This window comes from Salmo salar, chromosome ssa09 (assembly GCF_905237065.1).
Source record: "Salmo salar chromosome ssa09, Ssal_v3.1, whole genome shotgun sequence".
Taxonomy (NCBI): domain Eukaryota; kingdom Metazoa; phylum Chordata; class Actinopteri; order Salmoniformes; family Salmonidae; genus Salmo; species Salmo salar.
The window spans coordinates 25,146,733-25,163,830 of record NC_059450.1 but is presented as its reverse complement, the minus strand read 5'-3'; the positions used below and the strand labels follow the sequence as shown (position 1 = coordinate 25,163,830).

The 17,098-nt window shown below is 45.1% G+C and overlaps 1 protein-coding gene across 12 annotated transcripts in view; it reads left to right on the top strand.

Moving 5' to 3' along the window:
• The window catches only part of LOC106610955 (MAP/microtubule affinity-regulating kinase 3), a 37,448-nt gene that overhangs the window by 17,457 nt on the left and 2,893 nt on the right, over positions 1-17,098 (top strand). For 4 of the 12 annotated variants that reach the window (XM_014210677.2, XM_014210674.2, XM_014210676.2 and 1 more), the window contains exons 5-15: positions 4,541-4,606; positions 9,092-9,162; positions 10,797-10,853; positions 11,464-11,700; positions 11,847-11,966; positions 12,778-12,877; positions 14,014-14,126; positions 14,228-14,375; positions 14,488-14,690; positions 14,814-14,917; positions 15,071-15,337. In XM_014210677.2, coding sequence (XP_014066152.1) covers positions 4,541-4,606; positions 9,092-9,162; positions 10,797-10,853; positions 11,464-11,700; positions 11,847-11,966; positions 12,778-12,877; positions 14,014-14,126; positions 14,228-14,375; positions 14,488-14,690; positions 14,814-14,917; positions 15,071-15,337 — 1,486 coding nt within the window. Of the gene's footprint in view, positions 1-4,540; positions 4,607-9,091; positions 9,163-10,796; positions 10,854-11,463; positions 11,701-11,846; positions 11,988-12,777; positions 12,878-14,013; positions 14,127-14,227; positions 14,376-14,487; positions 14,691-14,792; positions 14,918-15,070; positions 15,338-17,018 lie in introns of all 12 variants that reach the window. The other 8 variants (XM_045723519.1, XM_014210679.2, XM_014210680.2 and 5 more) reach the window with 4 other exon arrangements.

Here is a 17,098-nt window from a genome sequence, read left to right as displayed (position 1 = left end):
TACAAAGTGCAGAGGTGCGTAAGGGTTTTGCAGTTTAAAATAAATCTCAAAATGCCATGGTAAATGGTGTCAATTGATCTCAAACATTGAGCGGAAGCATTCATATATAAAATATCCCCATAGTCTAGTAAAGGCATAAATGTAGCTGATACTAGCCTCCTTCTGGCTTCAAAAGAAAAACAGGCCTTATTCCTAAAATAAAATCCCAATTTCAGCTTCAATTTGTTTGTAAGTTGTTGAATATGCATTTTAAAAGAGAGGCCATCATCAATCAAAATTCCAAGATATTTATGAGGTTACAACCTCAATCTCCTTGCCCTGACAGGTAGTAATAGGTGAAAGGTTTACAGGTCTATTTCTTGCTTTAGAAAACACCATTAGTTTTGTTTTGTCAGTATTGAGGATAAGCTTCAATTGACACAAGGTATGTTGAACAGTATAAAAAGCAGTTTGCAAGTACTGGAAAGCTTTTAAGAGATGAGGCACAACAGTAAATAACAGTATCAGCATAAAAATTAAGTTGCGCATTTTGGACATTTTTGTCTAAATTATTTATATAAATAGTGAATAAGAGGGGACCAAGTACAGAGCCTTGGGGCACACCATTAAAGACAGACAATTTAACAGACCTAAGCCCATCAAATTGAGTGCACTGAGTTCTATCAGACAGATGGTTAACAAACCATGCTCTGAAAGACCTACACTTGACAATCTCTGCCTTAGTATAGCATGATCAACTGTATCAAAAGCCTTAGAGAGACCAATAAAAAGTGAGACACAATGCTGTTTTTTGTCAAGAGCTTCAGTGATATCATTTAAAACCTTCATGGCTGCTGTAATTGTGCTATGCTTCTTCCTGAAACCCGATTGGTACATTGATAAAAATAGAGTTAGTAAATAAAAACTCTTAGCTGTTCACTCACAAGGGTTTCAAGTATTTTCACCAGGGGTGACAGCTTTGAGATTGGCCTATAATTATTTAAAAGAGTTGGATCTCCCCCTTTTAAAAGTGTCAGGACAAATGCTGATTTCCAGATCTTTGGAATTTCATTACATTCCAGGGTTAGATTAAACAGATATGTAAGTGGTTCAGCTATGTGCAGTGGCTTCTTCCTTGCTGTGCGGCCTTTTAGGTTATGTCGATATAGGACTCGTTTTACTGTGGATATAGATACTTTTTGTACCCGTTTCCTCCAGCATCTTCACAAGGTCCTTTGCTGTTGTTCTGGGATTGATTTGCACTTTTCGCACCAAAGTACGTTCATCTCTAGGAGACGGAACGTGTCTCCTTCCTGAGCGGTATGACGGCTGCGTGGTCCCATGGTGTTTATACTTGCATACTATTGTTTGTACAGATGAACGTGGTACCGTCAGGCATTTGGAAATTGCTCCCAAGAATGAACCAGACTTGTGGATGTCTACAATTCTTTTTCTGAGGTCTTGGCTGATTTCTTTTCATTTTCCCATGATGTCAAGCAAAGAGGTAGTGAGTTTGAAGGTAGGCCTTGAAATACATTCACAGGTACACCTCCAATTGACTCAAATTATGTCAATTAGCCTATCAGAAGCTTCTAAAGCCATGACATCATTTTCTGGAATTTTCCAAGCTGTTTAAAGGCACAGTCAACTTAGTGTATGTAGACTTCTGACCCACTGGAATTGTGATACAGTGCATTATAAGTGAAATAATCTGTAAACAATTGTTGGGAAAATTACTTGTGTCATGCACAAAGTAGATGTCCTAACCGACTTGCCAAAACTATAGTTAATTAACACGAAATTTGTGGAGCGGTTGAAAAACGAGTTTTAATGACTCCAACCTAAGTGTATGTGAACTTCTGACTTCAACTGTATCAGCAGTAGAACATGTGAATGATTGTGAACTGGATCCCTTGCTCTAAACTACGACCGCTTGCTCTTGATACTGAGGAACGTAAAGTCCCTAGAACCATCTTACTTACTTACTTTCTGACTTTATTGTCCTCATGGGGAAATGTTGTTGCAGTGTCATGTACACGTTTATAGTGCCGTTTAAATACAAAACAAAATTGACAATACAACTTTAATAAGTTACATACCAATAAAACTTATTTTTTTTGAAGACTAGCCTGCTGGCCTTAATAGGTCGATAGGAACATTAGCCCAAGCTATTTAGGAGGGATATCACACCTGGCACAAATGATTGTCTAGTTCTGTTTTTCCTGCCGAGGTGTGCCCTATACCTGCACCCAGAGGGGAGTAGTTCAAAGTCCGGGTACAGGGGGTGGCTCGGGTCTAAAATGATTTTGTGAGCCTTGCGGAGGGCCCTGACCTTAAAGATCTCATCCAGACCTGTCTGTTTGACTCCAAGTACCTTGCTTGCTGTGGTGATAATCCTTCTCAGCATATGTCTCTGGCTGACAAGTGGCATTGCCAAACCAACAAACAATACAAAAAGTTAAAATACTCTCAATGAAAGATTTGTACAACAGAGTCAGTGTAGTACAGTCTACATTAAAAGATCCCAGCTTTTTGAGAAAGTACAGTCTCTGTTGGCTCTTTTTGTAGATCAGGTCTGTACATTTACTCCACTGAAGCTTATTGTCCAAGAGGACACCCAGGTATTTGTATTCCTCAACAATCTCTATATTCTGACCTCTGATAGATGTTGCAGAGGTAGGTGTTGTACACTTCCTGAAGTCTATGCACATCTCTTTGGTCTTATTGGTATTGAGGACCAAGTGTGATTCCTCACACCACTCTACAAAGTCATCTAGGACCGGGCCATGATGTTCCTCGTCATCATGCAACAGGCTGATCAAGGCAGTGTCATCAGCGAACTTAACGAGGTGTCTGTCAGGATGGGAACTAGTACAACTATTAGTTACGGGAAAGAAAAAAAATGTATGAAATGTATGCATTCACTACTGTAAGTCGCTCTGGATAAGAGCGTCTGCTAAATGACTAAAATGTAAATGTAATTAGTGTACAAGATGTACAGGAGTGGGGACAAAACACATCCCTGAGGAGAGCCTGTGTTGCTATTGCGTATGTCCGACATGTGGGGACCTATTTTGACTCGCTGTGAGCGTTGGCTCAGGAAGTCCAACAGCCACAAAACCAGCCCCCCATCTAAGGAGTCCTGAATGAGTCTCTGTGCCTGAATGTAGGGCTGGATTGTGTTGAAAGCAGAAGAAAAGTCAACAAACAAAACCCTAACATGGGATTTGACATCCTCAAGATGTCTATAGACCATGTTAAGGAAGATAAGAATGGCATCATCAACTCCTCTGATAGGCAAACTGAAATGGGTCGAGAAGCCTCTGGGTGACGCTGAGAATGACATTTCACAAGTTTCTCAAGGCATTTCATTACTAAGGATGTCAAGGCAACAGTGCGGTAGGCATTCAACACATGTCCACTTATTTTGCATGGGCTTTTGTATGTGTTACATCTCCTGAACAACTTTAAAACATCAGACTGTTCAACAACAACTCTCTCAAACATTTGTAATGGTGCTTCCATTTGTTTTACCTCCGACACAAAGTTGTCTGATTCAAATCTTGAGAAGAAAACATCTCCCAAGGTCAGCATTGGTTTTTCCCCTGCCTATGTGGAGGGCACTAGCCATGGATTAAATCCCTTGCCAGGCCACCCTTGCATTTCCTGAGGAGAGGGTCCTCTCCACCCTTTGCTTGTATGACTCCTTGTCCACCAGTATCTATCTTTTGATCTCACATTGTACGTCTCTTAAAGCCTGTCTATCACCCTCAGCATAAACTGCCTTCTTCCTATCAAGTAGTGATTTTAGATGTTTTGATACCCAAGGCTTATTGTTAGGGAAGATTTTACAGGTTTTAGCAGGCCCAACTGACTCAACACAGAAGTTTACATAGTCTGAAACAACATCTGTGAGTTCATCAAGATCAGAGCTGCTGTTCTCAAATACCTCCCACATAGTACAGTCAAAACACCCCTGGAGACAAGTGATACCCTTGTCATTCCAGATCTCCAGGAGTCGACAGTAGGTTAGCCTGAGGTAGACCACATTGTGGTCTGATGTCCCCAGGGGAGGTCTGGTGGTGGCAGAAAATGCATTTGGTATTGTCCCGTAGCACAAGTCAAGAGTCCTATTTTTCCTAGTGTGACATTTCACATACTGGTGGAATGTGCGCAGGACTTTGCAAGGTACAGTTGTTAAAATCCCCTAAAATAAATGTGGGTGCGTTGGGGGAGATGGATTCCAGTTTCTGTGACAGATTATAAATAATCTCTGATGCCTTTGTTATATTAGCTTTAGGTTGAATGTACACAACGGTAACAAACAGCTGGGGGACCTCACATGGCAGATAGTAGGGTCGCAGTGACACAGAAAGCAGTTCAATGTCGGGGGTACAGAGTCTCTCTCTTACCAGGATCCATTTACACCGCTGGTCCCTGACAATGCCGTCAGCTATCCAGGACACGCATCTTTACAAAGTTGAGCCAGGAAGATTAAATTCTTAATTGTTTTTGAGTGTGGGCCTGAATTCAAAGACAAATCTTTCTCTTTTCCCCATAGTCAAGCTGTTTGAGGTGATCGAGACAGAGAGAACGCTGTACCTGGTGATGGAGTATGCCAGTGGAGGTGAGTAGTATGTTATGCCTCGCCTTCTCAGCTCCCATAACTGCTGTGATGGCATAGGGCTTGGTGAAGAGCCATACAGGAAACTAGGGATGTCCCCGAAAATAAAAAATCATGGTCGACCGAGAGTCATCTGTTCTTTCGACCCATCGATTGGTCTACATTTTCAAACGTGTATTTTTCCATATGTAGACAAATCTTGTGTTTAATCAAATCAACTACAGTATATTCACTGAGCTTGTCTGATGCGTTAAGCGCACTGTTTGATGAAATAATTAAGACACACATGACTAGGGGGAGTCTGACCGCAATTGATTTGATTGTGCCGAGCCGGGCTCAGACTTGATGTGTTAAAAAAAATGACATTGAGTGACTGTGACTAGCACCCATTGTCGCTCTCTCCTCCCTGCTGCAGCGACCACCACAGTGTTTATTGCGCTGTTCGTGCTGCTGAAGCTGCAACATAATTACAGCCATTTCTGACTGAAAACTTTTGTTACTGAAATCCCTCATTTGTTTAGGAAAAACATTCCCTATTCTCTCAACCCTTGATCTCTTTACGTGACACATGTATGCATCGCATGCACGTGACCAATAGGACCTGACCTATAGCATATCAGAATCACATCAATTAACTGGTTATAATAAACTCTGAACACCATAACACGTGACAAAAAAACTTGAAATGGGGAATGTTTATAGGTTGCTCAGGAGATAAAGGGTAAGTCAGATGTGTGGAATACATTTGACATGTTGTAGAAAATACTGGAAATAAAGAAAAATAAATCAAATTTCTATTAGTCACATGCGCCGAATACAACAGGTGTAGACCTTACAGTGAAATGCTTACTCATGAGCCCCTAACAGTGCAGTTTCAAAAAATACAGATAAGAATAAGAGATAAACTATCAAGTAATTAAAGAGCAGCAGTAAAAAATAACAATATATACAGGGGGGTGCCGGTACAGAGTCAATGTGCAGGGGTACCGGTTAGTTGAGGTAGTATGTACATGTAGGTAGAGTTAATTAAAGTGACTATGCATAGATGACAACAGAGAGTGGTGGGGGTGGGCGGCAATGCAAATAGTCTGGGTAGCCATTTGACTAGATGTTCAGGAGTCTTATGGCTTGGGGGTAGAAGCTGTTTAGAAGCCTCTTGGACCAAGACTTAGTGCTCCGGGAACCATTTGCCGTGTTTTAGCAGAGAGAACAGTCTATGAACTAGGGTGGCTGGAGTCTTTGACAATTTTTAGGGCCTTCCTCTGACACCGCCTGGTATAGAGGTCCTGGATGTCAGGAAGCTTGGCCCCAGTGATGTACTGGGCCATTCGCACTACCCTCTGTAGTGCCTTGCGGTCGGAGGCCGAGCAGTTGCCATACCAGGCAGTGATGCAACCAGTCAAGATGCTCTCGATGGTGCAGCTGTAGAACCTTTTGAGGATCTGAGGACCCATGCCAAATCTTTTCAGTCTCCTGAGGGGTAATAGGTTTTGTCGTGCCCTCTTCACGACTGTCATGGTGTGCTTGGACCATGTTAGTTTGTTGGTGATGTGGACACCAAGGAACTTGAAGCTCTCAACCTGCTCCACTGCAGCCCCGTCGATGACAATGGGGGCGTGCTTGGTCCTCTTTTTCCTGTACAATCATCTCCTTTGTCTTGATCATGTTGAGGGAGAGGTTGTTGTCCTGGCACCACACGGCCAGGTCTCTGACTTCCTCCCTATAGGCTGTCTCGTTGTTGTCGGTGATCAGGCCTTCCACTGTTGTGTCATTGGCAAATTTAATGATGGTGTTGGAGTCGTGCCTGGCCATGCAGTCATGAGTGAACAGGGAGTACAGGAGGGGGCTGAGCTGAGGGGCCCCTGTGTTGAGGATCAGCATGGCGTATGTGTTGTTACCTACCCTTACCACCTAGGGGCGGCCCATCAGGAAGTCCAGGATCCAGTTGCAGAGGGAGGTGTTTAGTCCCAGGATCCTTAGCTTATTGATGAGCTTTGAGGGCACTATGGTGTTGAACGCTGAGCTATAGTCAATGAATAGCATTCTCACATAGGTGTTCCTTTTGTCCAGGTGGGAAAGTGCAGTGTGGAGTGCAGTAGAGACTGCATCATCTGTGGATCTGTTGGGGCGGTATGCAAATTGGAGTGGGTCTAGGGTTTCTGGGATGATGGTGTTGATGTGAGCCATGACCAGCCTTTCAAAGCACTTCATGGCTACAGACGTGAGTGCTACGAGTCAATAGTCATTTAGGCAGGTTACCTTAGTGTTCTTGGGCACAGGGACTATGGTAGTCTGCTTAAAACATGTTGGTATTACAGACTCGGACAGGGAGATGTTGAAAATGTCAGTAAAGACAGTTGGTCAGCGCATGCTTGCAGTACACATCCTGGTAATCCGTCTGGCCCAGCGGCCTTGTAAATGTTGACCTGTCTAAAGGTCTTACTCACATCGGCTGCGGAGAGGGTGATCACACAGTGTTCCGGTACAGCTGGTGCTCTCATGCATGTTTCGGTGTCATTTGCCTCGAAGCGAGCATAGAAGTAGTTTAGCTCGTAAGGTAAGGAGCAAGCGCTTTGTGCATATTATGTGTGCCAAACAGGTTCTGTTAGATTACGCTATAATTTCTCTGACCGTTTGGAACAATATAAACAACTTTTTTTGTAAATGAATGAGTGATTGATTGTTACAGTACTGTAAGTTATATATTGAAATATAGACCAAAGTAAGTTACAGTATTAAGAATAAACCGGATGCGCTCTTAGGCCTACAACTCAATGGTGGTTATACGAGGCTGCTATACTAAGCCTACTAATGATAATGACATGACTTATTATTATAATAATCATAACAATAATAGTAATAATAACATTAATGAGATAAAGAAAAAGGAGGGTTATTATAAATATAATTTTTCGGACAATTTGGAACAGTGTAAGCAAGCACTAAATAAATTATAAATAATCCCAGACAGGATGTTCTATTGAAAAATAAGGTAAAGCCTTTATTACAGTATAGCAAACAGATGAATTTGTGAAATTGCTTATCCGACATGTTGTGTGTGGTTGGTGCTTACGAAGGCTTGGTGCTCATGGAATCAGTAGGCTATTAAACAAACAGGCAACAGAAGCAGGATCTGTATTATTTCTGTAGATATATTGATTATTTATAAAGCCAGGCACATTTAACAGTTAGGCTACTTTTCTTAGACAATTAAGTCAAAAGGCTGTTTTTCTCATCTCCTCATTCTGCAGCTGCCTCCAAAGCATTGTTCTCAACACCAATATGCTGGTTAACTTTGCTATTACGCACAAAGCAACATGGTCTAGGCGCCAACAGTGCACTGATGTGTTTCAGAACCACTGACAGCGACCTCTATCCAACGCGGGAGAAAGCGCATCTGTTATAAAATAATATTATTTTTCTTAGTGTTGCACCATTGTTCCAACGTAATATAACCATATACAATTTCAGTAGCACATGTCTTGGAGTGATGGACTGTGCCATCCCCACGGCCTCCATAATGGATTAGTCCACTCGGGCAGGTGCCAATTAGACAGGTGTCTTGTACACCATGAAAATTATTTACTTTTTTTTGCTACTGCTCGACTAAAGGAATCTCAGTCAACCAAAAGCCTATTGACCAAACAAACGACCAGTCAACAAAATGGGGTCAGCCCTACAGGAAATATATCATATTCAGTACATTGCAACAGTGGCCATTGGCAACCTACTTCTAGGAAATCTGAAATGTGTGTTGACACGTCCTGCATTTAGAGCGGAGTTGGAGAGCACTGGTGACTCTCTTTTGCGCACATAGGCCTACAAGCTCGCTCATTCACACACACGCTCACTTGCTGCCACCGCAGATCAACACTGATTGTGTGTGGGAGGGTTTCGGGGATGCAGAACAAAAGGTTTTATGGGGCAAGTTGTTAATGCTGGACCCCCCCTTCTCACCCCCTAACCTCTCAGCTGTGTCACGTTTTAACATGAACGGGTTTGAGAGAACACAACACAGCTGCGTGGGCTGAAGAAAGCATCTGATGTTGTAGCCATACTCAGAAGCTTGTGCCTTCAGGACAGAACTACAGTAAAGGAATTAGAGTTCTGTGTCTCTCTCTGTAGGCGTGAAGAACAGTTAGGTTCACATGCTCCTCATACTGTGTTTTAAAGTAGTTCTTGATTTGATTTGGATTATTCTCTAAACCAGTGCTGTTCAATGTCGGTCCTGGAGGGCCGAAACACTTCTGGTTTTCATCCTCTCCTTCTAATAAGGGTTTAATTCAGACTTGGGATACCAGGTGTGTGCCATTAACTACCAGGTAGAAACAAGACACGGAAGTATTTTGGCCCTCCAGAACCGGAATTGAACAGCCCTGCTCTAAACCTTGACCTTATTTGATGTACAAAGTGTTTTCGTACCATTTTCCCTTTGAAATACACAGCCTTTAATTTAATATCCTTACTGTTGTCTTCTTTCTCTTGCAGGAGAGGTCTTCGACTACCTTGTTGCACACGGAAGGATGAAGGAAAAAGAGGCCAGGGCTAAATTTAGACAGGTAGGTACAGGACTTTACCCGCAGTGTGCTGGATTCTCACCTTGCCTGCCTGCCTGTCTGCCTGCCGATTCCTCACTGGTCAGTGTACTAAACCACCCAGGATAGACTGCTGTTACTGTTAAGTTATGAGAAATGGCAAAACACAGAGCTCCCCTCATCGCTTATCTCTCTCCCACTGACAGTGACACACTGGGGATGTGCTGCCTCCACACAGCGCTCTGCAGTGGGAGGATAGTCAGGCACACTCAGCAATGTTGAGGCAATAGCTAACTACTTCCCTGGTCTGACCGCAGGTTCATCTTACTGCAGAGTTTCATTGGGAGCTCTGATAAACCTCGAGCAGATGCTCACACAGGAAGAGGAGACCCAGTTTTCTCCCAAATCAAATTTATTTAGATAGCCCTTCGTACATCAGCTGATATCTCAAAGTGCTCTACAGAAACCCAGCCTAAAACCCCAAACAGCAAGCAATGCATGTGAAAGAAGCACGGTGGCTAGGAAAAACTCCCTAAGAAAAACTCCCTAGAAAGGCCAAAAACCTAGGAAGAAACCTAGAGAGGAACCAGGCTATGAGGGGTGGCCAGTCCTCTTCTGGCTGTGCCGGTGGATATTATAACAGAACATGGTCAAGATGTTAAAATGTTCATAAATGACCAGCATGGTCAAATAATAATAATCATAGTAGTTGTCGAGGGTGCAACAAGCACGTCCGGTGAACAGGTCAGGGTTCCATAGCCGCAGGCAGAACAGTTGAAACTGGAGCAGCAGCACGGCCAGGTGGACTGGGGACAGCAAGGAGTCATCATGCCAGGTAGTCCTGAGGCATGGTCCTAGGGCTCAGGTCCTCCGAGAGAAAGAGAGAAAGAAAGAGAGAATTAGAGAGAGCATATTTAAATTCACACAGGACACCAGATAAGACAGGAGAAATACTCCAGATGTAACAGACTGACCCTAGCCCCCCGCCACAAAAACTACTGCAGCATAAATACTGGAGGCTGAGACAGGAGGGATCAGAAGACACTGTGGCCCCATCCGATGATACTCCCGGACAGGGCCAAACAAGCAGGATATAACCCCACCCACTTTGCCAAAGCACAGCCCCCACACCACTAGAGGGATGTCTCCAACCACCAACTTACCGTCCTAAGACAAGGCCGAGTATAGCCCACAAAGATCTCCGCCACGGCACAACCCAAGGGGGGGGCGCCAACCCAGACAGGAAGACCACGTCAGTGACTCAACCCACTCAAGTGACGCACCCCACATCCTTCACTCAGGGTGGTTGTACACCACATCCTTCACTCAGGGTGGTTGTACACCACATCCTTCACTCAGGGTGGTTGTACACCACATCCTTCACTCAGGGTGGTTGTACACCACATCCTTCACTCAGGGTGGTTGTACACCACATCCTTCACTCAGGGTGGTTGTACACCACATCCTTCACTCAGGGTGGTTGTACACCACATCCTTCACTCAGGGTGGTTGTACACCACATCCTTCACTCAGGGTGGTTGTACACCACATCCTTTTCTCAGGGTGGTTGTACACCACATCCTTCACTCAGGGGCGGTGTGAAAACTGTGCCAGGTGGAAGACTAACTGTATCACTCTGTATGTGTGTTTTTCTGTAGATCGTTTCTGCTGTGCAGTACTGCCACCAGAAGCACATTGTTCATAGAGACCTGAAGGTAAGGACCCAGTGAGGGTGGGTGTGGGGGGGTGAACTAAAGTGGCCAAAGGCGGTGCTTTTCCCTGCTCGCATGTTCTCCATTGCACCACATACTCACTTAAAATGCCATTCCATTTAGCCAGCCTCCGATATGCTGCCACATGTAGAATAAATATTGATGCTCCTGTATTTTTATCTCGGTTAGCGTGAGGGGGTCGACCTCAGTGGGAGTTACTCTGTTCAGAGCTCCCATCTCCTTTCCATCAGCAGCGTGTCCATACAGTGTTTACTCTGTAGAGCTTCATGAATGATCCATGAGGACAGCGATGTAAGAGCAGAGAGCAGCTGTCTCCCCCTGTGTGTTTGACACTAACTTTGACTTGTAGAGCACTTTGTTTTGTGAGGGGTTTTTCTGGTAAGGGATCAGTAGATATTTTTTGTGCCTTTGACATCTCTACCTCTGATTGGAACTCTACTGTCAGCATGGATCTTTGTGGGTTATTCAAATGTGTTATGCTTTTACCTGTGACCTAGGTAGTCTGTTACCTCTGTCTTTCAATCTGACGTCCCAGCTATCTCTCACCTCATCCCCCCCCATTCTTCTCTGCCTTCCCCTCCTGTGTCTCTAGGCAGAGAACCTGCTGCTGGATGCAGACATGAACATTAAGATAGCGGACTTTGGCTTCAGTAATGAGTTCACCATGGGGAACAAGCTGGACACGTTCTGTGGCTCCCCACCCTACGCCGCCCCAGAGCTGTTTCAGGGGAAGAAGTACGATGGGCCCGAGGTGGACGTCTGGAGCCTGGGGGTCATCCTCTACACACTGGTCAGCGGCTCTCTGCCCTTCGACGGGCAGAACCTCAAGGTATGTAGAAAGACTCGTAGAAATACTTCCATACTCAGTTCCTTTGTCTGTGGGAGATTCATAGTCAGTGAAATATAGGGGTAAAACTTGAGATAAGATGTTCTCACTCCCTGTCTCGCTCTTTCTCCCTGTCCGTCTCTCTGTAGGAGCTAAGGGAGCGGGTTCTGAGGGGGAAATATCGTATCCCCTTCTACATGTCCACAGACTGCGAGAACCTCCTCAAGCGCTTCCTGGTGCTCAACCCGGCCAAGCGGGGGACTCTCGAGGTGAGGGAGGACAGCGAAAATGTAAATATTCAACACTTTATTCACTCCACCATGGCATGATGGCACTCCAGAGCATTCTCTCCATCCGCCTGCCTGCCATCTCTCCATCCGCCTGCCTGCCATCTCTCCATCCGCCTGCCTGCCATCTCTCCATCCGCCTGCCTGCCATCTCTCCATCCGCCTGCCTGCCATCTCTCCATCCGCCTGCCTGCCAACTCTCCATTCCTTGGGCCGGCGTCTGCTCGACACTCATCACACCGCTCTCTTTTTGTGCTGATTATATATTCTCCATTCTCTCATCTGTTGGCACAATACATAATTCATGATCCCTCTTGTTTTTATCTTTCTTGTTTTCTGAGTTTTAGGCAGAGCGAAATGCAGGCACAGCACATAATTGTCTTGGTTTCTGTGTGTTCACATTGTGTTCTCACATCCATCCTCATCCCTCTTGACACTAGAAGTTCAGATAACATACAGTCCTGCATTGAAAGATTTCATTAAGAACAGATATCGGCCTCGTGGTTGTACATTTCCTATTATCATTATCTTGTAAACCCATCGTACACGGCCGCCCGATTGATTGGTGAGTTTGTTTGAGAATTAGATTAGACTGACTTTAAATGACGATTCAGCTTTCAAACAGTGGAGCATTGATTTGAATCAAAATCTCTTTTCCAATCCTTATTTTTAGAGGAAATCACAATTCAATTTGTTATTTGAGTGCAATGAGGTGAAATAAGTGAACCTTTAAGTGGATTTAAGAAAGCACCCCATCCTGTTTTATGAGGACTCTTTTTACATTTTATTTCAGCAAATCATGAAAGACCGCTGGATCAACGCGGGATCGGAGGAGGACGAGCTCAAGCCTTTCGTAGAACCAGAACAGGACATCACAGATCAGAAGAGAATAGGTACTAAGAGGAGTTCGTGAAGCTCAAAAACGTGTGTAGGCAGCAGCACAGCAACATAATCGCTCTCAGTATTTAAGCACTTTACAGTTTTCAAAAGAAAAAGATAAAACGCAGCATAAAAACTACTTCTGCAGGGGCCTCCGAGAGGGAGAGACACATGAGACAGAGAGAACCTCCACATCTTGGCCTGGATAAAAGCACTAAGGGGTAGAGGGAGGGGGAGAGAGGGTGTACATGCTGAAAGATGTCCTCTGGGGTGTGGGGGGTATTGCATAACAGCAGCTGGGATCTCTGTCAGAGCACGTTGGTTAGAGGGAGCTGCCAGTCACCTAGCGCAGAGAGAAAGAGAGCGGGCGGGAGGGAGAGATGAAATGGAGCACATGTTTCACTGAGGGCTCTGTAGTCTAGTGGAGAGGGATCACGTTTCAGGGCGTTCTCCATCTCGTTCACCCAGTGGACTGACTCCTCAGTGGGTTTACTGAAGCCTGATCTGCCTGAACACATTGATTGTGGAGCACTGTATAGCCTAGTGGGGAGATGGATAGAGGGAGCTGATGTATGGTGGTACTGCAGCTCCGGGAGCTTCCCCACCTGGCATGTTCCTCTCAATGTGATGCAAGTAGCGCAGTGGGGGTGTAATCACTCCCCATCTTCCACTGCCTCCCAACCAATCACTTCCACCCCCGCTGTGCTGCTTGCGTCACCTGTCCTCCTCTGCTGACGAATGGGGCGAGAGGGAGGAGGGGGGCCGGGTGATAACACCTGAGCTAGAATGCAATGCTGACTCACTCGCATGATGAGGTTGCTGCTACATTTAATAAGTGGTGAAACATCTCTTGTCGTTATGGTGGAAAAGGAAGATATAATACGTTTGCTTTAAATGAGTCAGAGGAGCAAGTGTGCATAATTGCTTATGAATTGTTTATATCTATGTAGAACACACTAAGGATGTGGGCTGCTTTTGGTTGCTGATACTGGCGAATAAAGACCTTTCTGGTATTATGGCAGCCATTTTGGGCTGCAGGATTGGGGTCAATTCCATTTAAATGAAAAGTCCTTTAAAATAAGACAGTTGTTGACAGTGCTTGTGGAGGCCAGGGCTGTATATGTGAACTCATGTCTCTGTACTGTTCCAGATGTAATGGTGGGGATGGGCTTCTCTCCAGAGGATATCCAGGAGTCTCTGGCCAAGATGAAGTATGATGAGATCACTGCCACCTACCTGCTGCTGGGGAGGAAGTCTTCTGAGGTCAGAGCAACACAATGGATAGTTGTTGATGTCTTTGGTCTAGTGCTTGGTATATCCATTAGTGTCCAATCTTTTTAATGTGTTTGTGACCTTTGACCTAGCTGGAGCCCAGTGTTTCAACCTCCAGCAGCAACCTGTCCCTGGCTAAGCCCCGGCCCACCAGCGAGCTCAATGGCCAGTCCCCCTCACACCTCAAAGTCCAGCGGAGCGTCTCCTCCAACCAGAAACAGAGACGCTACAGTGATCAGGGTGAGACACTATATCAGTCGGTCATTAACCATTTAGAGGGAATTCTCATCTTTGACAAATTCGTTTCAGCTGTACCATTTCCTCTCTTCCTCGTTTTCTCTCTCTTCTCCAGTGGGTCAGAATGTTCCCCCAGGTTCAGGACACCCTAAGAGGAGCCAGACCAGCACGGCCGAAAACAACATCAAAGAGGAGGGAGGGCGCAGTGTCCCCGGGGGGCGCTGTCCCCCTCCACCCAGCCCCTTGCTGGGGAACGCCAACAACCCCAACAAGGCTGATATTCCCAATGGCAGGAAGGGAGTTACCACTGTTCCCAACGTGAGTGTCTGCTATTCCATCCCATTATCAATTGTATAACATATTCTTACACTTGAAGTGGGGATGAATCCTCCATTCCGATTTGAGGATTTGTGATTTCAGAGTTTCTGTTCCACCCTGCAGAATAACACTGGCTCTGACGGGATGACGAGGAGAAACACGTACGTGTGCAGCGACAGGAATGCTATGGACTGTCTCTCTGTCATTCCCAATGGGAAGGAGAACAGGTAAGGAACAGGCTAGAATTTTACTGTGTTCCCTGTGTTCGCCACATGCAATCAGCATTCAACACAGCACCTTCACTGTTCCTCCCCCCCAGGGGCAGAGAGGCGGGAACTATGTGTATCAATACTGATCTCTTCCCTCCATCCTCCCTGCAGTGTGGCTGTGTCTCCTGGCCAACGGAACCCCGTGGCATCCACCCACAGCATCACCAGCGCCACCACGCCGGACAGACTACGTTTCCCACGAGGAACAGCGAGCCGCAGCACCTTCCACAGTGGTCAGCTGAAGGAGCGCCGCACGGCCACCTACAACGGGCCACCAGCCTCACCCACCCTGTCCCAAGACGCAGCGCCCCTTTCCCAGACCCGCAGCCGCGGCTCCAGCAACCTCTTCTCCAAACTCACCTCCAAACTCACACGCAGGTAGGTGTCAGGGACTACAGCTCCATGCCACTCAATTCAACTATGAGTCCAAGCCCCTAAAATATACTGTGACAATATCTAGCTATATGGTTTGTTTTTAATCCTTCTGAGTGGGCTTTGAACGGCGTGCTTTTTAGCATCATGAATCACATTGTGCGGAACATCCACAGTCCTACTAACAATAGATTGTTCCAGAAGCTCTGATAACGTAGCCTGGGTGCCAGTCTGAGAAAGACATCAAATTAAACATACCTCAAGTGTAAACCAGCAGGGAAAACCCACTTGAATTTGTGTCCAGACTGAGTAGATTGAACACATCTCAGACAGGCAGCCAGGCTACTGTCAACAATTCGGTGTTGTCCCGAGACTAACCTGACATGAGGAATAGAAATCAACGTCTGTCATTTGAACCTTCTCCTCCTCGCCATTGATTCCAACCACCCTGTTTCTGTTCACTCATTTCAAGTTTCAACCAATCATATTCTTTCAGTTTCTTGCCTCATTTCACTGTTTCTGTGTGTTTGCTGATTCTGGTGTAGAAACATTTCATTTGGGTTTACGAAAAGGTAGGATCCCCTGTTACCTTCAGTGTGTGCAATTAATCAACTAAAACCAGTACTAGGACAAGCTGGAACTGACATTGCTTAGAACCTCTGTTTTGTGACAGTGATTGGTCTTAGGCTTCTGGAGTTAACGATGGGTTAGATTGTAAGGGCAGTGATGCCCTCTCGATCGGTCAGTTAGTTAAAAAATCCATCAACAGCCAACAGAAAGCTTGACACTAATCAATCTCCAACGCATGCGGTGGGGACGGGGCTGCTTACAAAGTTTCTGTTGTTTTTCACAAAGTAATGATTGATCAGTATTGAACTGTTATTCCAGGTAAGTTTGTTTTTTATGTAGACAGATCTTTGCTTGAAAGGTAGACAGATTCTAACTTGTCTTTATCTCTGTCCATAATTGGATTTTGCTGTATCTTATTAGTTGTGACCAATGGTCCCTATAATAACTTTGCTGGCTTGTAGGAATGTGACGTGGCGATGCAGGATATAGAGTATTCTGATAAGAAGGATTGTTTGTAAGGCTTTGGGAACTTCAGATTGTAATATTGGTTTGTGGAGTCGTGTTCACTTGTTGCGAACCGAGAGTGTTGTGAAATACTTTTTGTGAACCAGGCGTTCTGATGAGTAAGATCAGAGGGAGTTATGTCTTGATACATCAATTTGTAAACATTTACAAGCAGATGGTCTGGTAGTTCAGGATATGTTGTTTACAAAGCTGGGACAAAAGGCAAAGCTCTCCCACCATACCTCCTCTTCAGACATAACCTTCTGTTCTTCAGTCTGATTAAGTGACACACTGACATCTAGTGGCTACCAGGAGTTCTACATCTCGGGAAGTTGTCACCTTTTGCAACCCTTCCACAATTCTTCATTCACCAGGTCCTTGTCACTCATTTCATTTATCTGTTGATTCTTATTTCTGCACAGAGTAACATCTTGGAAACAATTGGTTTAAGTATAGGGAAGGAAGTCTCTTGTCTCAGTAGTAGGCAATGCGCTTTGGTCTCTGTTCCCTCCCTTCACTCTTCTCCTCACTATTGTACTGCTGTGTGCCAATGTTTCCCTGACTTTCTGTGCCCTTTAACCTTGGACCTTTTCACTGCTCTTCCTCCCTTCAGGGTCAGTATTGACCCGACCAAACGGCAGACGGCCAAATCAGGGCCTGCCATCCCTTCTGCCCAGGGAGCAAAGACTCTTA